The sequence below is a fragment of the Mya arenaria genome, chromosome 3 (genome assembly GCF_026914265.1).
Source record: "Mya arenaria isolate MELC-2E11 chromosome 3, ASM2691426v1".
NCBI classification, from domain to species: Eukaryota; Metazoa; Mollusca; class Bivalvia; order Myida; family Myidae; genus Mya; species Mya arenaria.
The window spans coordinates 40883919-40910008 of record NC_069124.1 but is presented as its reverse complement, the minus strand read 5'-3'; the positions used below and the strand labels follow the sequence as shown (position 1 = coordinate 40910008).

General features: G+C 34.7%; 2 protein-coding genes across 2 annotated transcripts; one reads left to right on the top strand and one right to left on the bottom strand.

Annotated features, from left to right (window-relative positions):
- Positions 1-12024: 12024 nt before the first annotated feature.
- On the bottom strand, positions 12025-16457 carry LOC128228900 (uncharacterized). The gene is made up of 2 exons (XM_052940445.1): positions 16187-16457; positions 12025-14735 (listed from the first exon to the last, which is right to left on the bottom strand). The coding sequence occupies exons 1-2, from the start codon at positions 16371-16373 to the stop codon at positions 14125-14127; spliced, it is 798 nt and encodes a 265-aa protein (XP_052796405.1). The 5' UTR covers positions 16374-16457; the 3' UTR covers positions 12025-14124.
- A 3920-nt stretch (positions 16458-20377) lies between these two features.
- On the top strand, positions 20378-25411 carry LOC128226119 (uncharacterized). Its single transcript, XM_052936011.1, has 2 exons — positions 20378-20610; positions 21859-25411. The coding sequence occupies exons 1-2, from the start codon at positions 20400-20402 to the stop codon at positions 22467-22469; spliced, it is 822 nt and encodes a 273-aa protein (XP_052791971.1). The 5' UTR covers positions 20378-20399; the 3' UTR covers positions 22470-25411.
- Positions 25412-26090: the final 679 nt, after the last annotated feature.

Genomic DNA, 26090 nt, shown 5'->3' with positions numbered 1-26090 from the left:
AACTTGACCTAGATTTTATAGAGATGATCAGTCTGACCAAGTTTCATAAAGATTAGGTCAATATTGTGACCTCTATTGTGTTCACAAGCAATTGTGAACGGACGGACGGACGGACGGACGACGGACGAAGAGTGATCACAAAAGCTCACCTTGTCACTACGTGACAGGTGAGCTAAAAACGGTAGCCCGGTCGGGCTAGTTTCTGTGGAAAATCGGTAGCCCCAGCTGAAATTTGGTAGCCTCGGGCTATCGGGCTACCGTGAATTTCGAACACTGATAATAGGGTTTAAACTTAATTAGCAAATGTAATCAACAATTTCCACTTCATTGATACACAATAGATTTTTCAAACTTCCCACTCGCAATATCAGCAGAAACTATTAAATCTGTGATCTGCAATCGCTAAATCACTATGTAAATTCCAAATCTCTTATACATCAAGCTGTTTGTCAGTGTAAGTACTACAATTCAATTTATAATACACAATAGTATTGTGTTCCAATTTTACATAATATTAAATTGGGTTTAAACCCAATAAGCAAAAGTAATCTACAACATCCACATCATAAATACAAAACAGTTTTTTTTTTCAAGCTTCCAATTCCCAATATAAGCAGAAACTGTTAAAACTGCCGTCCACAATCACTAAATCACCATGTTAATTCCAAACCTCTTAAACATTAAGTTGTTTGTCAGTGTAAGTACCACATTTCAATTTATAATACAGATAACACAAGCATTATGTTCCTGTTTGTACACATTTATGAGGTTTTAACTCAATTAGCAAAAGTAATCTACAACTTCCACTTCATTGATACATAATAGTTTTTTCAAACTTCCAACTCCAAATATAAGCAGAAACTGTTAAAACTGCTGTCTGCAATCACTAAATCACTATGTAAATTCCAAACCTCTTACCGTATACATCAAGTTGTTTGTCAGTATAAAAACCACAATTTAATTTATAATAGTCATATATAATACAAATAAAATGTTATTTTTTGTACTAAGTAATGGGGTTTTAACTCAATTAGAAAAGTAATCTACAACTTCCAATTCTTTGATACAAAACAGTTTTTTTTTCAAACTTCCAACTCCATATATAAGCAGAAACTGTTAAAACTGCTGTCTGCAATCACTAATCACCATGTTAATTCCAAACCTCTTATACATCAAGTTGTTTGTGGTTATAAGAACCACAATTCAATTTATAATACATATTACACAAGTAAAATGTTCCTTTTTATAGTCAATAATAGGGTTTAAACTTAATTAGCAAATGTAATCAACAATTTCCACTTCATTGATACATAATAGATTTTTCAAACTTCCAACTCCAAATATAAGCAAAAACTGTTAAATCTGCCGTCCGCAATCACTAATCAACATATGTAAATTCCAAACCTCTTAGACACATCAAGTTGTATGTCAGTATAAGAACCACAATTAAATTTGTAATACACAACACAAGTATTTTATGTTCCTATATGCACACAATAATGAGGTTTTAACTCAATTAGCAAAAGTAATCAACAACTTCCACTTCATTGATACATAAGTTTTTTTTCAAATTTGCAACTCGCAATATAAGCAGAAACTATTAAAACTGCCATCCGCAATCACTAATCACCATGTTAATTTCAAACCTCTTATACATCAAGTTGTTTGTTTGTCGGTATAAGAACCACAAATCATTTAATGATACACATAACAAAATTATTATATTCCTATTTGTACACAATAATGGAGTTAAAACTCAATTAGCAAAAGTAAACTACAACTTCCACTTTTTTGATACAAAACAGGTTTTTTTTTCAAACTTCCAACTCCATATATAAGCAGAAACTATTAAAACTGCCGTCTGCAATCACTAAATCACTATGTAAATTCCAAACCTCTATATACATCAAGTTGTTTGTCGGTATAAGAACCACAATTCAATTTATAATACAGATAACACAAGTTTTATGTTCCTATTTGTAATCAACAATTGGGTTTTAACTCAATTAGAAAAGTAATCTAAAGCTTCACTTCCCTGATACAAAACAGTTGTTTTTTTCAAACTTCCAACTCCCAATATAAGCAGAAACTGTTAAAACTGCCGTCTGCAATCACTAAATCACTATGTAAATTCCAGAACTCTTATAAATCAAGTTGTTTGTCAGTGTAAGTAGCACAATTCAATTTATAATACAGATAACACAAATATTATGTTCCTTTTTGTACTAAATAATTGGGTTTTAACTTAATTAGAAAAGTAATCTACAACTTCCCCTTCATTGCATTGATATATATAGCAACAGTTTTTTCAAACTTCCAACTCCCAATATTAGCAGAAACTATTAAAACTGCCGTCTGCAATCACTAAATCACTATGTAAATTCCAAACCTTTTATACATCAAGTTTTCGGTCAATAAAAGTACCACAATTCAATTTATGATACACATACCACAAGTATTATGTTCAACTTTGTAATTAATAATGGAGTTTTAACTCAAATATCGGGGAATATGGCATGTATATGAGTCATAAAAATAGATCTTATAATTGTTGTATTCTTTCAAGCAATTATTCAAAATTGGATTCCTTTAAATCAATTGGCTAATGTAATATGACAATACATTTTTAGAGTTTTCAAAACTGGTTCCATTTTAATGTATGGAAAATGATAGTTTTACCAAAATGGTATTTTTAACAAATTAGTCATTTTCCACACAATCTGATTTCCCCTCCATCATTTAATAAAGAATAAATGTTCCCTTTTAATGCGCCAGTCAATTGTAACCACAGCCCCCCCCCCCCCCCCCCCCCCCCGGTCCGGGGGTATACCATGGATAGCTGGGGAAACGGGCCGTGTTTTTACCTTTCAGGTGACCCCGCAGGGCCGGGTGAATGTGGTGGTTTTGTGTTCTCAAAAATATAGCGGGGAATGGGCCTAACCTAGGGTCCCTAACGGGGATTTTACAGCAGGAGGGGGATTTTACCTGTGGTTGGCTGGACCATAAGTCAAAGTCCCCGCTATTCACCCGGACCTGGGGGGCGGGGCCGTTGTTACAATTGACTGGTGCATAACCTCCAACATGTTTTTGATCAATCAGTAAGTAACTTTGCCTAATGATTTTTTTTTTAAACAACACCACAAAAGATGTTGAAATATACACTCTGAAACGTTCCTTTATATTTGTATACTAAAGCATAATTTTCTATGTGAACTTACCGGTTTATCTTTGTGTTTTTGCTTATTATTTGTACATGTGTCCTTTCGTTCCTATATCCCAGACTGATTCACAACTTCTAAGGGGCATAACTGTAAAAGGCTACAGTACACTAAATTCGTGAAATCCATGTCTTAACTGGCGTTGATTACCCGCCCCAAGAACCTGTATTATATTCGGGTACAGTATGCACGGAACCTGAAGAATGTATGCATATAGGTGACTGTTGATTTCTTATATATAGATATCAATGTTCATAATGTTGACTTAAATGCGTAAATGTCTTTTGTGAAGATGTGTACGTGACAAAACTGGATACATGAATCTTATTTAAAAAGAAATTGTGTTTTTACTCACACGTCTGTTGAGTACCATACTGTAGTTTACACTTGAAAATGGCAAATAGAATGTTCCACTACGCGGAAGCCAAGTCAGTTAATAAATACCTTTACCAGTGAAACAAAATGCAATTGAAATGTCTTCCTTTGTATGGACGATACCCTCAAATTATGTTACTAATATTTCACATCCGTGAAACTCAAATTGAAAACTAGCAAAGATAAAATAACAAAAGTAGGTAACTAAAGTTTCTTAATAAGAAACAAACAAAGGGTATTTCTACTCACACATCTGTTGAAAATGTACTCGTACTTTTATCTCGTCGGCATGGTTACCATGGTAATGCGTCGGTCGAACGTGCGCACAACGAGCCCGGATTCGAATCTGGTGACCACCTTAATTGTGGTATGTCCAAAATGACAGTATCTGTATAGCATAACTAACAGGATGGTTAAAACGAATGGAAATTTCCACAACCTTAAACTCCATTTTCATTTGTCCAGTCCTTACACAATAAGTCACTGTGTTTTTCTCTGTTTCTCTGTTTCTCTGTTTCTGTCACAAATGCATATAAACCCAAAGTCTTGCGAGCAAGTCTATAATGGTACCCACTGTGGAATCGACACAATGACAACATAAGGTGCATACGTCCGTACAACGATCCCGGATGCGAACCTGGTGCTGACTGGTTAAAGCAAATAAAATGTCCTACCACTTCAACAATCGAAAACTAACGCGAGTATATCAGAAAACCTACACCAGTACAAATAAAAACATACATGTGAATAAATGTCTTCCTGAAATGTTTATTGCGTATATTATTAAATAAATAGTCGTATTCGTCTTTCTGAAAAAATCCAGCATATCTCAAATAAGATCAACATCCATGTACAAATGATAAAACAAAACTGAAGGTACTTCAAGAACAAAATTGACACAAGAAAATAAAATAAATTTTAAAGTTGACTGCAATTTCTGAATCGCAATCAATTGCAATAGGCTGTTTTACTCACATATCTGTTGAAAACTGTATATCTAACTCGCAAGCACATTTCACTGGACGCCAGACGTCGGTGTGTTTACACTGCTACCGTCAACGTGCTCCTTGTGCAGAAATACCCAGGTTTTCTGAAAAAGATAAAGGATGACAATACTACTTAGTAATTTAAACCAGACATTCAACATCACAATATATCACGGATTATACTCATGAACATGCATGTTTAAAATAAAATCTGCTAAATGCACATCAGATTCACATCAATGCGATTAGAAATAATGTTTTAAATGAAAATGAAACAAACACTGACTTTCCGAAGATATCGCAAGTAATAACGCAAGTAAGATATTCTTCAATTTAAACATTTCGCTCTAAAAACGACCAAACACCTTCAAACACGTGACTGAATTAAAGCTCGCGAAAGTAATTATAAGATTACCAGGTTAACTTTACCAAAAGAAACAATTTAGACTGGACAATTTAACTCCCTTCTATACAAAAATATTCACAAATCCGTCGCCAGCGTTTAAATGCAATGTATGGCCATTTGATTGACTAAGTTAAACAGTGAATTAACTTTCAACGAGGGTCATTTTTCACGCAACGAAAGGACATTAATTAACGGCCGGTGTCTGTTCTATTCGTTAAATACTGATCCGTCAACACGTTGGACAGAAAAATGACTTCTGTGGGCTATTTTCGACGGTGTCAAAATTGAATGTAACACTGGCGTTAACATAAACACACACTTAGATATGATGCATTGCGTAGTGTGTTTGGTGCTTCTCTTTCTGTTGACGTTTTGACAAAATGATTTAATAAGAGTTGCACTAATTATAAATGAAAACATTGAATCGTTTAAATAATCTCATATGTCAAGGGTTGTTATAGTTCACACACACACACACACACGCACGCACACACACACACACACACACATGAACGTACGTTTACGCTCAAACACACGTACGCACACACGCACAAGCACGCACAAGCACGCATTCACATTAAGATAAATATGATTTTCAAATGGTTAGAATGATGATATTAAAGTTTATGTTATTAGTGCAGTAAAATGCTGTTTAATTTTGTTTATCAATGTCGCACTTGACGTTATATGTCGCATGGCTGACGCTCAATGTCGCAACCACGCTATATGTCGCACTTGACGTTATATGTCGCATGGCTGACTTTCAATGTCGCAACCAACGCTATATGTCGCACTTGACGTTATATGTCGCATGGCTGACGCTCAATGTCGCAACCACGCTATATGTCTCACTTGACGTTATATGTCGCATGGCTGACGCTCAATGTCGTAACCACGCTATATGTCGCACTTGACTTTATATGTCGCATGGCTGATGCTCAATGTCGTAACCACGCTATATGTCGCACTTGACGTTATATGTCGCATGACTGACGCTCAATGTCGTAACCACGCTATATGTCGCACTTGACGTTATATGTCGCATGGCTGACGCTCAATGTCGCAACCACGCTATATGTCGCACTTGACGTTATATGTCGCATGGCTGACGCTCAATGTCGCAACCACGCTATATGTCGCACTTGACGTTATATGTCGCATGACTGACGCTCAATGTCGTAACCACGCTATATGTCGCACTTGACGTTATATGTCGCATGGCTGACGCTCAATGTCGCAACCACGCTATATGTCGCACTTGACGTTATATGTCGCATGGCTGACGCTCAATGTCGCAACCACGCTATATGTCGCACTTAACGTTATATGTCGCATGGCTGATGCTCAATGTCGCAACCACGCTATATGTCGCACTTGACGTTATATGTCGCATGGCTGACGCTCAATGTCGCAACCAACGCTTTATGTCGCAAAACCGACTGATATTATATGTCGCATCTGTAACGCCAATTGTCGCAAAAAATATACCGATCGGCAAAGCTGCAACTCTATGTTCTCGAATCGTTTTTGGTACCTTCATGGAAATGGTAATCATTAAGAACTACCCTTAATCATGAAGAATTTAAACTTTCGCGGGTCCGCCTACTGTCAATCATCCAGTACACACTCCCTGTGTCAGATTTTGCATTGACAATGTGTCAGCCAATGAGGTTTTATTCTAAGCCAGTAAGTTCACACCGCCCATTCTTAATAATTTAGATGTTACTTCATGTCATTTAACTACAATTAGGTCAACAATTAATTGTATGTGACCTTCGCTTTAAATACTGAAAGAAATGAGGACGGCACTTCCTTTTTCTTTAAAGGGTAACACATGTTTAACTCCCACAAAAATCGACTCACCAACTGAATGTCCTTAGCGTTTGTTTTCCTATACTTACTTATTATAAGAGATGTTTGTTATACAAATTATATGATTTCAGTTCAATTTCTATTTGTGCATCTATATTAAACACTATTTTAATTAAAAACACAAACCGTATATATACTGTTAATAACAATCTGAGTACTTCGGTACTTTCCTTCAAAAACAACCTCAGATGTAAAGCAGCCGGCTGGTCCACATGGCCACCGGGACTTGAACAAAAGTTGTTAGGATAACATCATGTTATGATGTCAATCAACCAATCACGCAACACCACAGCCGTAATTAATTTTCAATCGCGCTATAAACGCTTATGAAAAGTGTGGTCTTCAAAGACGATATTTGAGCAAATATCAACATTTGCTGAAGGATTCCAGCTTATAGTATTTTTGTTTTAACACTCCTTATGATTTGCCACACTAAAAAAACTAAAAAAACTTGTGCATTTGACAAAACATGAGCGAGGCACCAAGCGAAAAATGAATGGAAACATTTAAAAGGTCCGGGGGTATACCGGGGATAGCCGGGAAATTGGGCCGTGTTTTTACCTTGCCGGGTGAATGCGATGGTTTTGTCTTCGCGCCAAATATAGCGGGGAATGGGCCTTAACCTAGGGTCCCGGGGTGCTGGGGCATTTAACGGGAAATTTACCAGCAGTTCGTCTCCGCAGGGCGGGGATTTTTCCCGGGCTTGGCTGGACCGAAAGTTAAAGTCACCGCTATTCCCCGGACCTGGTGGAGTCGTGGTTATAATTGACTGGTGCATAATCATAACTCAAAATATAAAAAATATTAAATGAATACGTCGATTAACCTCGAACTTACCGTTGATTTCATTTTGATGTCATAGCAGAATTATAAACAAGGGACGCTACTACAGTACTGGTTAATATTATATTACCAAAGGTGAAGTCCCTTAGTTTTAAAATATCAGAGTGGTTTCATTCCGTCTCTTTCTGCAATGATATAATTATAGTAGGTAATTGTTGATTTGGTACCCAACAGCAGTCAATTAATGGAGGTATTCGGCCGATTACTAAGTACAATACAGTATAGACGTCTAAATTCATTGCAGTGCCAGTTATTGCTTGTATATTTTGAAGAGGGGATAGATTCAGGGACCGTGATCCAGAAGGGGGTGGTGGTGATTAAAGCCTGTACCCGGTATTGATATTGAGAGAAGCCGGTATCACTGTGTATGATACCAGATTATGTTGATACCGGATTTTTTGTCACAGTCGGTACCGGGTAATATACTATTCTCTTAAGAAATCCCGGTATCGATAGGCCCGGTATCAATGTCCCCAACAATCAACCATTGCTTTGAAAATGTTACATAAAAACAATCGAATAGTGAGTTTGATTGAACGAAGAATAGGGGGACTGTCAGCATAACAATTACTTCTATAAATATGTTGACAGTCCCCTTTATTTTAACACTTAAAACGAACTGTAAATCTTGAATACATTAGATAATTATATATATAATTTTGTAATAATTGACTTTTGATTTTTAATGTGATAATTATCAACAAATGAGTAATTTTATTTACACTCAGTGTGTGCTGATCTTTTAAACGCCGATTAAATAATGTCATAATTAATCGCAAACTTTTGTTTTATTATTCACAAAAACAAACTTCATAGAAAAGATAGAGTAAGAAGGGTCGGTATATATAGGTGTGTTTCTTGGTATATTTTTCTATTTGTGATTGTGAATTGGATTACTTTTCTGCTGAACATTAATAAAATAAAAATGGCATTAGTGAAAGGACATAGACATTTTTTTTCAAGATTTAAAGAGAAAGTCCACCTAAACAAGGCAATAGTTAGTACCTGAATAGATATGTTTCCTTACAAACTCGCCGTCAATTTGTTTGCTCTGAAACATTCTGTATGAAATGAAAGAACGTCCTCCCCCTTTTTCATGAGGGTCATATGCAGATTTTCTCAAACCTAAATTAGAACATCGGAAAATGACGTCATACGTTCACAATGCATCTATGACGTCAATAACGATAAAGTGACGTTGTCGTCAATAGATCAGCAAATCAGTTGTATTCAACATCAAAACTGTCGATATGCCCAGGAAAAGGTCAAAAAAGGTGAAAAGGGCCAAGCAACCCACGCCAATGGATTATCCTGACTGGGCGCTATTAACCACGAAAAAGGAGCCAACATTTTGGCGTCATTTTGTGGCTATTGCACAGATACGGAAAATGAACAGCTCCCGAAAGATGCAAAAATGGGTGAACTTTCATCTGTGCAAAGATTCTTTTGAGGACTTTGCATACACTCCTGATGAAGGTTCGTTGACAATTAATAAAATAGATACAAAAAAGTATATTCTGTGGAGATTTTCAAACTTAGGTTTGAAGCGGCGATTACATACCAATTAATTAGGTTTTAATTGTCTTCTTCTTTTGTTTAAATATTGTTCTTTTTTCTCTCTTTTTTAGTCTCTTGCTAATTCGTATTATTCTTATAATCGGTGTTTTTATTTTTCTTCTTCTTCTTCTTCTTCTTCTTCTTCTTCTTCTCCTTCTTCTTCTTCTTCTTCTTCTCATTAACATTGTCATTTGTCTTCTTCATAATAATAATATCATATTATTATTATTATTATTATTATTATTATTATTATTATTATTATTATTATTATTATTATTTTTATTTTTATTATTATCATTATCATTATATTTTTATAAGTATTATAATTATTATAATTATTATTATCATTATTATTATTATTATTATTATTATTATTATTATTATTATTATTATTATTATTTATCATTCCAGAGGTCGCTCCTCCCACACCGACGACGGATATGCAAATTTATGTCAATCGAGGTATTTGTTTTTATTCTACAGAACTTGATATTCATAATATCGATTGATATGTAGCGTCAAGAATAATGCATATCCATGTATGATAGTATAGATACGCAATATGGATATAAGTTTGATTTTAACATCAATGAGAAATTATTAAGATTTTCGTTTAAAACAATATTGCTGTTATTTCATTTTATCATTTATTAACGTTTCCTGTAATTATAGACAACGAGAAACCGACTTTCCCAGAACATAATGGGTTTGAATCGTGCAACTGCAAAGTTTGTGTTGCGAGTGCTGTAAACTACGAAGCCTTGGATGGCGTATTCGACCAACTTTCCAAATACGAAGAAGATGAAATTGAAAGACTTATGGCTGAAATAAAATTAGGCGCGGATTCTGAGTACAAGGCAATTGCTGAGAAAATAAACAAGGCTTGCGTCGACGTTTATGGCGACCACAAACGACAGACTAAGAAAACCACAAGTAAGCTTTTGGTCTTAACATTTACGACTGAACGTAATAAATTGAAAATGATATATCTTTAAGTTATCATTCCAACGTCCAAAAAGGATTTAAAATGTTGAAAGCCATCGACATGATCAATTTTCCATGTAAAGAAATGTAAAACTTGCTATATATATTATCATTGAATCTATGAACGTAATATATGTTTGTCTGATGAAATAATATTTTAATGGTATTTTACTTTTCCAGGGACGCTTAATTACACAATTTAATTGAAATTCATTTCTTTACAGGACGTGACAAACCAGACGAATCCAAATGGCAAAAGAAACAACCAAAGGCGATAGGCTCAATTGTAAAGAAGCTCATCTGTAGAATTATTCCATGTTTGAGCAAAACCGCAGACGACCAATGAGATTTAACAAAATGTGTTTGCCACTCGTATTTGGCTTTCTTTGATGAACGTATAGACTTTCAGTTGTATTCATATTTCAACTGTGTTGTGGTTCCATGTATATATATATATATATATATATATATATATGTATTGTTGATATTGATTCATTCTTAAAATTGTTTGTTTCATATGAATGACAACATTGTAGATAAAATATGTATGTTATTGATTATGTCTTAAGATTTTTTACCTCTGACACTATAAACCAAACGCGTGTGTTTGGTACAATGAGGATTTATCACATCGACGCCGATAAAACTAGTGATATCATTTACGCCGCCGCTGTTCAGATGGTGTTGTAATACGTGAACTTGTCCTGGAAGCGTTATTTTAGCGACAATTGTTGGAATGGTTTATCCTAAAGAAAGTTTGAAGATACTGGGCCGATTCTTAAGAACTTTGTTACTGTAAACAAAGTTGATAACAGTATCGTTTATGTTAGATTTTAATAGGTAATATATTGTTATGCGATGATTCGTGATCCGAACATATCCGAAGATGTTGCGTTCATCGGATGATAATCGCAATTGCCAAAAGGCAGTTCATTTAAGAAATGGAAGTTGAGGTGTACATATTGTGAGATTAAACGGAACCTTATCGTATCTAAGGTTCTAAATTGGGTTTGGAATATGTTGTAGTTACCGCCCCTACAGCCTGAGTAATTGAAATTATACACGAGCGCTTCAGCCCGGATGTTTAATTTCAAATCAGATGGTAGTGGATGGCATAACTGTTCTGTATTGTGTTATTAAGACACCGTTCATAACTAGCGTGAGGTATAAGTGAACATCATTGTAATTTATCCGCATGATATTTATTGAACGGTTAAGCTCCGCCTACTTGTTACCGTTCCGACATGGGAGTTGTAGACGAAACAAAGATAACCGGACTCACAAACATAGTTCAATAGGCGATTTATGTTACCGATAATCAGGCTTTTAACTATATTCCTTAGAAAATGTCAAATGCATGCAAAATGACAAGGTAAACAAATGCCAACATTTCCATTGCATGTATTTTATATCTAATATTATGTAATCTAACACAACTAGGTCAAATACATATGTAACTACATACCACATAATGTGCTGTCACATTACTGAGTTTTTCACGAGTGCGATCCTTGTCTGATTTAACTAGATTCTCTAGCACGTGAAATTCGTACTCGAATCTATTGTACCACTTTGTCCCATTTTCGTACCCATGTGCGATCGTACCAGTAGATAAAAGAAGAAACACTTATTCTATCAGGATCATTTTTGATAGGGCTATATATATATATATATATATATATATATATATATATATATATATATATATATATATATATATATATATATATATATATATATATATATATATATATATATATGTGTGTGTGTGTTGTATCGGAAAATTATGATAGCGATTGTAACGATGACGGTATCACTGTGAACTCATCGATGCACAAACACTTCTCAGAAATAGGTTAAGATAAATACGTTTATCCAAATCAACGTATTTACAAATATATACCATTTTATAGACATATATACAAGCATACAAACATTAACCATAAGAAGAAAGCGAGCACCAACAGAAGCATAAGATCAATTCAATGAAAACATCCTTTTGAAAGAACTCAATATCGTGTTGGCACGACATGTGAAATTCAAACATGAATGTCTTGCTGGCAAATCTTTGGACATTGGACATTAGACATTCCAAATATGAATTTCACACTGACACGACATTGGACTTTGGACATTACAAAACGGAATGTAGTGCTGGAATGACATTGATTATTCAAAATGAAATAAATGTCGTGCTGGCGCGGTATTTGACATTAGACATTAAAGGGACTGAACACCAGATTGGCACCAAAATAAATATTTATCTCTAATGAATCTCAGGACAATTCTTTAATAGAATGTGTAACGCTTTGATATCATAATTGTAAAAAAGTACCAAAATGTAAAATAAAATTGTGTCGGAGACCGGGTTCGAACCCGTGTCGCCAAAATTGCAGTTGAGCGCTGTATCAACTGAGCTACGAAGGATTGCTTCAAACGATTGGTATATTTAAGCTATATACCTAACTTGGTAATATCACGTGATAACATCGACTAGCCAAACACGCATAAGGAATGAATTCTAATAGGTAGACATACCCAGTAAACTTTTTGAATGGAAAAATACGAAATAACTGCTAAACTTAAATAGATTGTAAACTATGTGGTACTTCATTTAGTAAGTTCCAATGCATTGTACACATCAATACCCAGATTATGTCAGTTTTCGACAAAACAAAATTCTTGCAAACTGGTCATCTGGTGCACAGTTGCCTTAGAAATTACACGACATTGGACGTCCAAACACTGAATAAATGTAATGCTGGCATGACATTGGGTATTTTGTACTCAATATTAAAATGAATTTCGTGCTGACAACGACATTGGACATTTAAAAATGAATGGCATGTCTAAACGCCATTCATTCTTACTTATGAACGATCAATGTCAAATATCGTGCCATCCCAACATCAATTTTTGAATGTCCCTTGACGTGCCAGCACGACATTCATTTTTTTAAATGTCCAATGTCGTACAATAATCAGTGTTTAATTTCGTGATAGCAAGACATTCATTTTATGTCAAATCAGGTTTTTGAATATCCAATATCGTGCCAGCACGAAAATCATTTTCTGAATATCCAATGTTTAAGTTCATGCCAGCACGACATACAATTTTTGAATGTAGAATGTCGTATATCTTGTTTTCTTTACACAACTGTTTTATTTTCATGCCATCGGCCGTAATATAAAATTGTGATACCTGGGTTGGTATTCAATATGCAACTTGATTCAATCTTATGGTCATACATCATTGCCTCCATTCACTGTATATATCGTTTATTCATATCTCGCAATCCGATTAGCTACATCATTCTTAGATCCAAATAAGACCAATATTGAATACCACCCCAGGTGATTCTATTTCACATACGCTTGGTGACGTTTGAAAGGTAATTGCTTACTGATTACTGATAAGTAAAAAGTAAAAACGACTGAAAAGACGTTACAGATAAAGTTAAAGCAGTTCTTATTTTGTTCTTTAATAACATTGACATTGTAATGCTTAAAGGCCTAGTTTAAGGGATGTTTGGCATGATAATCCCCTTCTGTGTATCCTGTGCTAATTGCACTCGTGTCACAGTAGGGGCCAATTTCCTGTGTATTCGTTTATTGGCTCAGGGCCATTTACAAAATACGTTGTGCGACATGTCCGTTGATGTCATTTGACTTATACATATTTTTAAATGTACTGCATTTAACTGAACAGAAATAATTGTATTTTACAACAATCATACATGTAAGGAGCACGAGACACATGTCAACTCGTAACCCTCAACATAGGTTGAGCATGTCAGTTAGCCGCAGCGCACCTAGATCTACCCCATGTTATTAAAATATAAAATGTTATATTGCATATTAAGAGCAGATCCTTACATTTTTAATCATGGCTGCAGGGAACAAACGACGCAAGTCAACTCATGACCTTCAATATATGGTGGACATGTCAATGAACCACAACGTCCCTCCACAAAGAAAAATAACGCTCCATTCTGGTCAGCATTTCCACCGGGGATATACTCAGGATCAGCATCCATACACGCGTAGCTATTCTGTGAAGCATGCTTGTAATATGACGTCATAAGGTAGCCCCAGTATTCGGTTTTCCAACCAGGATAGCAAGCCTTTCTGGCGGGAATCATGAGGATATTTGTACTATTGGTTTTGCAAACAGCACATGGGACATCATTGTTATGAAGTTGATTCATAAAGGTGCCCCGTGTACCATACTCTGCGCCATAAATGAGTTCCCTTGCTCCTCCGATTTGATTTACCTCAAATATTGGATCCTCCGGAAGACAAAGATAATCTGAGCCACCACCAGAATGTGCAAAATGAGGCCCAGCGGCGAATCCTTTGTAAACAAGCTTGCTTCCGGTGTCGTCAGGACATGTGTTCCGTCCCCATCGAATGTAGGTACTTCCGGCTGAGATAGCGATTGTGCTTTCGAACATAGCAATTCGTGCATTCAGTGTTTCAATCTCTTTTGATTTATCTAAAATTGAGAAGAAAACGTGACCCAAGTATTCATGAATTGAAATTGAAAGTCAATGTGTAGAAAATCGCGTCGATACGCATAACACTTGTATTGTAATACAACATACCAATGGCAATACAACGCCCAAATGACAATTTTATTACCAATTTTAGCAGTGAGCCCAGGCCCCAATATCACAAAACTATCTAAGTCATTTCTCAATCTCATATCATTTTACCATATAACAGCTTAAAATCATTCAAAATTGAATATTGTTCTAATCTTTTTAAAGCGTTTTCTCGCATAGAATATACTGATTAAAAACTTTAAGCCTGTAAAATGTAATTCAGTACAACTCAATGTTTTTTTAACAATCACTCAAGTATATTTTGTTGGTCTAGAATAAGTTTTCTTTGAATATTTACAAAAGGTTTTTATTAACATATGGTTTAAGAAAATACGCTATTAAAAGAGTAAAATCAAACAAGATTTTGAAGCATGCCATTCTCTTACGACGTAAAATGAATTTTTACTTGAGTATTATTTCTGTTATACCGGGAGCCTGAACATTGACAAGAAAATGTTAGAGTTTTACAGAGTCTAAAACACTGAAGTCTGTTTAGGACTGGGGTCCGCTGGAATGGCGGTAAAGTTGGGAGGTAGTTGGTAGTTGGTAATTTGGGATTCGAATATTCAACTACCTGCTAGTTGCCAGTCAGTTCGAATAATCAGAGTTAGATGTTTATGTTGATATTAAGCTACTCGACTATTTCCAGTCGGTTATTCGCGAATATTCAACTTTCAACCAGTCGGGTAGGGATTCGGATTATGTCTATTTATATGGTATAAAAGGTCACATATTAAGAAATCACACGCTAAATGTATGTTTATGCATGTACACATATGTATCTTTGTAACAAACACTGGTTTAATTCACTATTGTTCGTACATTCGCCAGTTTGTTATTGGACCATTTCAAATTGGTTAATCCCGAATATCCAACTATCAACCACAATATACGTTTCATCATTCGGAGCTCCTCGGCCATTTTTATCGAAAACAACCTCGGATGAATATGGACGGTTTACATACTCAGAAAACGGTACGTTTAAGTCCGCTGCAAGTTGATCGCTTAGTAATTTAATTCAGCAGTTAAACTTAATGACGTAACTCTTGGGAATCTTATTATGTCTGCAACGATACACTTCACTGGCAATCAATGTAAACTTAGATCTACAAATACAAGCTTATACACAACGTTTAATTCATGATATAATTAAAAAAAATACGAACTATATGTATGTACCGGCATACAGCCGATGTTTCAAGCGGTTAACTGTATACCTTAAAATTGTGAATTACAAATATACAGACAAGAGAAACAAATATCAATATTTCCATTGCCTTTTTTATTCAACTATATTACATAATAGATTTCATACAGTCAAATAATATATAGAACTACATACCAGATAGTGTACTGTCCACATTACTGAGTTTTTCATTAAGACGAGTGCGATCCTGCTCTGCTTTAACCAGCTTCTCTAGCACCTGGTATTCGTACTCGAATCTATTGTAACACTGTGTCCCATTTTCGTACCCATGTGCGATCGTACCACTTAATAAAAGTAGAAACACCAAATATATCGCGATCATCTTTGGTAGGGCTGATATGTTCAAAGTTTTGCGATACAATTTGCTAAGTTCGAACAGTGTTATCTCTTATATACCACGCCTCACTCTGGGTTAGATAAACCGCAATAATGGCAAAATACATTTTTGAAAAACAAATAGTGACTTGATGCTGGATAATTAGGATATTTGTAATATCGTCTAAAAACTAGGAACAACATGGTACGGTATATTTTAATAGCGTTATGTTTTTGTATTTTTCACAATTGATTGTGACAGAACATTTATTTCAAATGCATATTTGTTAATTAACTTGTGAAATGTTCGCTAATTATATGGAATATCAATCATTTTTCAAACACTTGAAAGCATCAATAGTATTTCTATGATGTAGGACAATGACATGCATTTGAGACACTTTCGCTGTAGATTTCAATTGAAGTAGTAACGGGGCGGTACAAGCAAAGAAGACATTTCAGTATCAATTGGTTATACATAAAAGTAAGATAGCATGAAGTAAAATCTTAATGAGTGAGAATGGGCTGAGTGAGCTTAGCGAACGAGTCCTTCCTAATCATTAAGAATTTTCTTCAGTTCATCTAACTGACGATGAATACAACCTCATTGGCTGACACGTTGTGAAGGCAAACTCTGACACAGGGAGTGTGTATCGGATGCGTTGCAGTAGGCGGACCTTTATACACCCGCTAAAGTTGAAAATCTTAATGAATAAGCATAGTTCTTGGCTTGTTCTGATTGTTAATCTGTACTTTCATTGGCTGAAAAATAAGGTTGAATTCTAAAGAACTTAATATGAAATAACAACATATACAATCAAACAGAAATGCCTCTTACAGAAGTGTCACAGTTACTTCCCTTTGTTTATTTGTGCTAATTTCACCGGTGAATGTTGACGATTTGTGTGTCATGTTTTGGATATGTTGGCGAGACAACTTGAACGGATTGTTGCAACACCTTTATTTGCATTGATTCACCAGTTTGTTCTTATATTTATAACAATTTACCCACAAACATGATTACATATAGTAATTGTGCATGTGGTTGCTGTACAGTCTAAGCATAGAACATGTTTCAAACAGCTTAGGAATCAGTGTTTTGTTTAATCATTGCAAGCTAAGCAACCAACTTATTCTTAGAATAATTGCAACACGAATAAATGTTGTACCGAACATTTCGAAAAAAATATATTATTATCATTTTTTATTATTATTTTTTATTATAACTATTATTATTATTATTATTATCATAATTATTATTATTATTATTATTATTATTATTATTATTATTATTATTATTATTATTATTATTATTTATTATAATCAGTATTGGTCTGATTAGTAAGTGGAAGGATTGATCTTAATGATAGATTTTCAGTGTTGTAACCTTTTTAATATTAAATCATTTTAAGACTGTCTAAGGGTACTGTAAATTCCACTAAAACCCATGAGAATCCGGGGGGCTTCGCCCCCAGGACCCCTTTGCCTTGGACCCACAAAGGAACATGCTGCCCCCTTCACCCCCGGCTTAAAAATACTTCTTTTTGGGATCTAACCATTCTCTTGCCTTAATTACTTGCTATGGATTGTAGGCAGTGTAAAATAAATTGTTGATATCTGTATTGTACTTTTGCCGGTCGAGCGACAAAGTCCTGGTACAACTCAACACACTCATCTTTTGATTCTGAACGTTCATCCATTTCAAAGGTTTGTATGTCAATCTGACAAATCTTCTTGATCGTCCTTGCTTTCATGAACCGTATAAAGGACACGATTACAATAAGTTCACAATCAGCTCTTTGTGATTGATTGTTATTGTATGATTTTTGTTTCAAGTTTGGTTTGTGGTTGTATTTGTTGGTTTTTGTTTAGCTGGAAAACCTTATGGTAACAATTAAACGGTTTTTAAAACCTGTTTTGAAAGAACTGTTTTATATCAAACCAAAACGTATATAAAGATAAAATACGCAAAAATAAAGGGATAGCTCATGTAATAAATAATTGCTATTATTATGCTAACAAACTTCTCAATTGTTATATAGTTTATATGGGCAGTGGAAATGACAACGTTTTTCAGCGCTTTGAAGTTAACGAATTGTTACTACCGTTAAAATAAATTTTGTGTTGTTGAAAATAATACTGTATATGTCAGTTCCTGAACCATAACATTCTCAATAACAAATTTCAATTGTATTGCTTTTATATTTATGATATTGTTAAATGAAATTCATTTACTGATGGAATTTTTAAAAACCACGTTTTGTCATGAAATACAAATAAATCTCTTTCAGTATCTGACTTTAAGACATTTAATAAAAAAATAAAAAATGTTTCAGTTTAAATCGATAGAAATATATAAATATTGGTACAGCCATAATAGTCATTATACAAAATATAGTTTGAAAGTATTATCCATCTTTTTTAAATATTAATTCCTATCTAACTTCCTGCTTTGTTGCAGATGGATGGAATGAAATAGAATCATTTAAAAAAAAGTATTATGAAGGAATTTGTTTTCACAGCCATACGATGGCGAAGAACAACATGTCCTAACGACACCGGAAGTGAGCTTGTCTACAAATGAGTTGTTAATACCTGTCTCCAACATAACCATCCCGTGGTGGCTCAGTTTATCTCTACCTTCCGGAGGATCCAATATTTTGAGAAAACCCCACTGAAGGCGCAAGACAATTTATCTATGGAGCAGAGTATGAAAACTGTCTATGGGTAGCTTATATAACAATAACGTACTATGTCATTTTTGCAAAACTAAAAGTATAAATGTTCTCATGGTTACAGCGTGAAATGCTTGGTTTCCCGTTTAGAAAACCAAATACTCGTATGATATGATGGCGCCAGATAACTAGCAAACTTCACAAAATACTATGTGTGCATGGACGCTGACCCGGTGTATGTCCTCGCAGAAATGACGACAAGAATGGAGCCGTGGTTTTAAAATGCTGTGTTTAGTGAAGTGTGACTTTCAAAAGCTGATTTCAACATTGTGTGGTACCGCAGAATGACATTCGAATGTTCAAAATGTTGTTATAAAAGGCTTACTAATCCTTAATGGGTCTTCTTTGTGTCTTATTAAGTTGATAGCTTTGTCATGACACTTAATTTTTAATTCTCATCACCTGAAAGCTGTTTTTACACTAGTACATTAGTATTAATATTTTGTTCTATTTTTCAACTGTCTTTTTTAATGTTGCTGATACATTTATACACAATTCATTTCCAATAGTCGAAACATACAAATGCAATGGTATGGTAAAACTGACCTAATAAATTGTTAGCGCACATGGACACAATTGTGGTTACCAATTTTGTGGCACCAACGACCGCAGTTTTCAATGTAAAGCTTTGATACTTGTTACACAACGTGTGGCCCTACGATTTAGCCGTTAATACGACTAGTTGTCGCAATATACATCTCTTCAATTTAAGAGTGTGTGCTTTGAAATCTTGTACGCATAGCCACAGTGACGTCGACCAGTTCATGTATTGTAATTGTACGACATGTGCAAGTCTATTCACTTCAGACTTTGTGGAGCAGAGATATTAAAAACATTTTTTTCGGATCACATAATCGCTTTGACCGTGACACGCAATAAAGGATTGATAGTAGATAGAACATGACCGTGAAAACATACCGAATATATGGTTGTCCTGCCTTGGGGCGGAATTCACCAAAGCACAGTATTAGTACCGAACGGCCAGTTTAACGCTTGGTATTTATTTTTCCGTCGGAAAACAAAGTCGAAAATAGTGTGTGTCACTTTTTTACAATTTACCATCATTCATTAATGTTCATCATTCATTTAGTTAGCAAAACAACTTTAAATTGATTAAATATATCAGAATGGATTACTCTCCTCATTTTAAGACTTTTTTACGCTGTAAACAAGCTAATATCTTAGAAACAATAACACTTCTTATAACGGTATTGTGCAATCATTGCGGTTTTTAACCCGAAACATTGTATATAAAGATGAATAACGTTTAAATTGATCAAATATTATCGCAAAATAGAATGAACATATCAGCTCTATCAACGATAATCATGTTATATTTCGTAGTGTTTATCTTATGTATTGATACCATCGTAAACGGGTTCGAAAACGGAACCCTATGTTACAATAGATTCGAGTACGAATATCACGTGCTAGAGAAGCTGGTTAAATCAGAGCAGGATCGCACTCGTCTCAGCGGAATGCTCAGTAATGTGTACAGTAGACTATCAGGTATGTAGTTCTAATAAGTATTTATTTATTTGTGAATTTTTCAATGACTGATGTAAACATTTGCATTGTTTAATTGATATAAGTTGTATAGTAAAATGATTTACTATGAATTTCGAAAGAATCAAGGGTAATTATTAGTAAAACAACTTCTCTTCACATGAAATAATACAATGGAAACTACGCCTAGTAGCCAAAATTTCAAGACAAAACCTTAGAAGTACAAGACAAGATATCAAATGTCAATAAACTATATAGAGATACACTCGTATAAGCGCCAAATACATAAATACAAATAACAGATACACATAACAAACGAATCAAAATAGTGACTCAAGATCCGTGTTCAAACTTTTAAGTCACAGTATGTTTTAGTGATGTAAACGTTTTTGTATGTAGATATATCAAAATGACTTCTCTACACCTTTGTGACATTTTTAATCCCCAAGATGTTACAAAAATGCATTTATCGAAGTTACAAACTCCAACAAAACCGAAAGAAAAATTTAAATCAAGTGTGCCCAACGTCAATAAATCTTTTGCATATCTTAAATTTTGCATTCGTAGAAGAGTCTATGTTGCTTCATATACTATGCTGACCATTTTCAACTAAAGAGTTATTGGTTTAAATATTTTTTTTACAAAAGTTAATACTTACTCTGTTATTGTCATAAAATATTTAAATTGAAAGCTTTATTATATTCATCTGAAGAAAATGAAAGTTATAAGACAATTTGTATAAACACATGAAATCGGCGAATTTTCACTAAACAACTTACTAATTTATCATACAAAATGATTGCTTTACATTTATTTTAGTAACAGTAGCTTGATTTTCTGTGAAATTTTATTTGAAAATGTTCACTTTATTTCTAGTCGTTACTCCATATCAAAAAGAGTCCTGCAACTGATCAGGTACTGTTTGCAAAGCGATATGCTCCATCCACTTATCTTCTTTATTAGAATATAGTGAGTCAGTGGTCGAGTTAGCCATTCCCCTTGGTATTTCCCACCCATTTCTGTTTAATAAAGCATCGTCTGAACCTCGGGGTTTTATCAACCAATATCTAAGACTTCATCATATTTAATATTGGCACTTTTTTCTCTAATTTTTTTTTTCCTAAGTGGTACTGGGCCTTTAAATCATATCGTGTATTCGTAATATATTACGAGTCATGCTACGATACGTTGGCTTGAAGTGTGAATTTACTTCATAAAATCCTTCTTGTAGCATCACTTTTCATTTTGCAGATAAATCAAAAGAAATAGAAAGCTTGGACTCAAGAATTAATATTCTGGAGACCAGTCTTGGTGTGACAGCCGGGAGTACCTACATACGATGGGGGAGAACAACATGTCCTAATGACACTGGAAGTGAGCTTGTCTACAAAGGACTTGCTGCTGGGCCTCAACATAATCATCCCGGTGGTGGCTCAAATTATCTCTGCCTTCCGGAGGATCCAATATTTGGAGAAAATCCTACTGGAGGATCAAGAGAACTTCTTTATGGAGCGGAATACGAAACAACGGGCACGTTTATGAGTAACCTACATAACAATGATGTTCCATGTGCTGTTTGCAAAACCAAAAGTACCAATGTTCTCATGATTCCAGCCAGAAATGTTTGTTATCCCGGATGGAAAACCGAATACTCGGGATATCTGATGACGTCCCATTACAATCATCCGTCACAGAAAAACTATGCGTGCATGGACGCTGATCCGAAGGCCATCTCCGGTGGAAGTGCTAACCAGAATGGAGCGTTGTTTTACTTTGTAGAGGGACGTTGTGGTTCATTGAAATGTCCACCATATATTGAAGGTCATGAGTTGACTTGCGTCGTTTGTTCCCTGCTGCCTTGATGAAAAGTGTAGGCATCTGCTCTCAATATGCAATATTACATTTTGGTTTTTGATTACATAGGGGTAAATTTAGGTTTACTTCCAAATTCCGTCAATTGATAACATCTTTTGAAGATGCATAGCAGCTTTAAAATCTATAGATCAATTCAAGTTCAAATAGATGTTCTTATGTCCGAATGGAAACAATACAGCTTTTATTATATAAAAATTGAAATTATGTATTTGTTATTATTTAAAAAAAATCCATTTTCGCATCTATGAAAATACACTCTTTGAACGTCGTTATGCCTGTGTTTTCGTGTATCACTGATCTGTGCGGTAGTTTTCGCCATCGCTTAATCGGCCGTTCCCGTAAAACTTATTTACAATAAGGTGCGTAATTAGGCTGCAGAATTAAGACGCATATTTTAACGTTTGCAGGTTTTTGTTATTTTAAATATAAAAAGTACACTAGTTCAAACAAATCATTCAGTGTTTAATTTGTTTCATAACAAACTCATTCAGTGCTGAATAACAGAAAGCAAAACCACATCAAAGACGCTGACAAGTCACAAGCAAATTCACGGTTGGCAGTCACTATCTGATTTAGGCTTGTTTTTATTGATAACATGGTATTTTTGTTGTTTGCTTTGTCGATGACAGATTTCTCTCGTATTTGTAACAGTAGTATGCGATAGAGCAATGTGAAATGTTTCTTTGCTTTATGCAAAATTTAGGTTCACATATAGTTTGACACTTCGCGGCGTTCGAGACAGGAATGTCCAGTTTAGCGGCCTCCGTCTATCATTTTTGGACGGTGCCCGCTCAGGGCAGCGTTCATAGTAGGGGCAATCGGCTGAAAAGTTACAAACCGATTTACCGCCTGTCTCGGTCGAAGAAAGAGTGCGGTTTTTCAATGCTCAAAACACCAGTAATATTCAATAGCTTACAAGAACATTAATAATTATGCAATAAATCTATAATTCTAAAGCATCAAGGACATTACTTAAGAATGCATTATTTATTTATCTTGATTTTTTCCAGCGCGAGCTGACCGTTACATTTAATGACATTGGACTTTTTCCTTTTTTTAGCACCAACCAAATTACTTGCTAAAAAATTAAATCCGGACTCCAAGCTTTACTAGAATAAGGGCCAGTTTTATTAAACTTCGCGTACGAACTTCGTACGATATGTATCTCAGGCTGTTTAGCCGTTTTATTAAGATTTTTCGTACGAACAAGCACCTGTTTCTTCGTAGATTTACGAAAATTTCTACGAAAGCTCTTACAGTGGCGTACGAACTTCGTAGACTAAAAAATGGCCGCCACAACAACAGAAATATTCTATATTGGCGATCTTGCATTCATTATGGCGTATTTTAACAAAACCAACTGCCAAATTTCAAGACAAAAGACGACTCTGTAGAATCTGCAACCCGGTGAGTAAATTAACAAATCGTTACGACGCCGTTTTGACTAAGTTTTCAGGGGACGCAACCTCGCGCCAACTGTCAAAATGTTTTAAAAAACAAAATGCTCTTATTTCGATGCATTTCAAGAGTTTTCTTGTGATAAAAACACTGAAATATAGACTGAAATATTATCCAACCATTAGACTCATGGTATATGAATTTTACGGTGTTTTGAGTAAAACAAACAAGCTAAAAACAGACTGATTCTATCACAGTGTTTTCATTAGTCCACCTAAATGGCCGTCAACGAGTCTTTTGACGATTTTTTTTTAATATGGCAGACTCGTGACGTCCACCATCCGTGGAGTACATCCAACATAAAGTACCGAACGGTCCTTGCGCAGAGAATCTTCGCGACCACAATTTCGAAATTATCTCCGTTATAAATTCAAATTTCTACGAAAATATTATTGCCTACTTTTAAACACATATTTATTTATGTCACTATGCCCAAAAACATGTTCAGGTATACTGTACATGTGTCGATTTTTTTATCAAGTGTCCCGATATCTGTAAATCTGGGACAAATCTGACAGGTTGTGTACATGTATAACGGTATTCGTGACCAAGAATATATTTATGTGAAAATAACGACTCTAATGTCAAATTAAATCCAGTTTAGATCACTGTCGGGTATATATTGAACAACTTTGTCATTATTATTCAACATTGATGCATAATATAACTATTTATTCTTTCGCTCAGTGTTAAATGGTAGAGAGTTGTAGCGTTACAGGGATACATAAGAAATGTCAAAATAATAAAAAAAAGTATCGTTGATTGCTCATTATTGTAGCTAGTCAAAAAGTATTTTTAAAATATCCAGAGCAGCCAGAAGGTAAGCATAAGCTCTGATGGTCACAGTTGGGAGACTTGTTTGTCCCAAACTACATTTTTTTCCAATTTTCTTGCGGTTCTGAAAACAGTGCAGCTAGTAATGGGACTTGGACTGGGGACTCCCTGTTTGCAAGTTTGTGCTCTATCAACTTGGCTCAAAGGCCCTTAGAACTTAAAATAACTTAAAGCTTGTAGTTGAATTGTTCAACCAGCTCTACAAAATGTTCCTGATAACTTAATTTGCAAACAATCTGACCTGTGTGGGTTAGTACTGGGACACACTCATGAACCGTATGATATTAGTACGGTAAACCTGGGTGCAAAAGTGGGACAGGTTCAGATCTTGAACCCCACGACTGATGAATACTTGAGCTCAAGCAATGGCTTTATTAAAACAGAAACCACCTTGCATTTAAAGAAAAATGTCAACCATATTTTAAGCTTCAGAAAGAAAACAGCCTGTTTATAAATAAATAGATTATTCATTTTTTATTTCAGATCTTGACATGGATCCAAGATGCTGGTAACTAGGCGGGACGGAGTGTTTCACAGAACTGCCGGTTTATTTCCGGTTTACCGTACTTGTGTTATTTATAATCAAGATAAAAGTTAATACACCACAAGAGCAAATCAAGTGAAAATCGTGCATTATGTATGTATTTACAGTCAGTTTGTAGCATTTTTTTTACCAAATCTCAATTTAATACAAACTTTTAAGCTTATCATGCATATAGTTTGATGCACATTCTATAATTATGATATTAAAGATGTGCAGCATATATATGGATTGATCCACATCACTGGATACTGTATATATGTAACATTGCATGTGAAAATGCATAGCAACAAGTGATATAAGACTGCTGAAAAAATCACATTGCAAGTTTTCATATTTATTTTCAAAAATTGATGTTTTAAGCATTTTTCAAAAACATTAATTTGCGACAGAAATATGAAAAAACTGCGATAAAATCTTTTGTTAGCATTCTTGTATCGCTGGTTTTCAGATGTTTACACAAAATTGGCTCATTCCTGGACAAAAGATAAAATATTATCAAAACTGTTAATCTGTAAGAGTGCAGCCTTAAAGAAAACAAAAGAAATAAAAAGGGTTTTTAATGATTTCTAGCAGATAAGTCTGTTGTCAAAGAACAAAATTCAAGGTACCATTATAGCTGTCCGTCATGTCAGAGACAATACACTAATGTTATTGTATCATATTTGTATAATGATGTATAGGTCTATAAATCCGGCTTTAAGAGTTTTTGAGTTGTGCCCTTTATCTAACTGAGAAAACAACAGATGTTTTATTATACGTATTTTACAAGTGG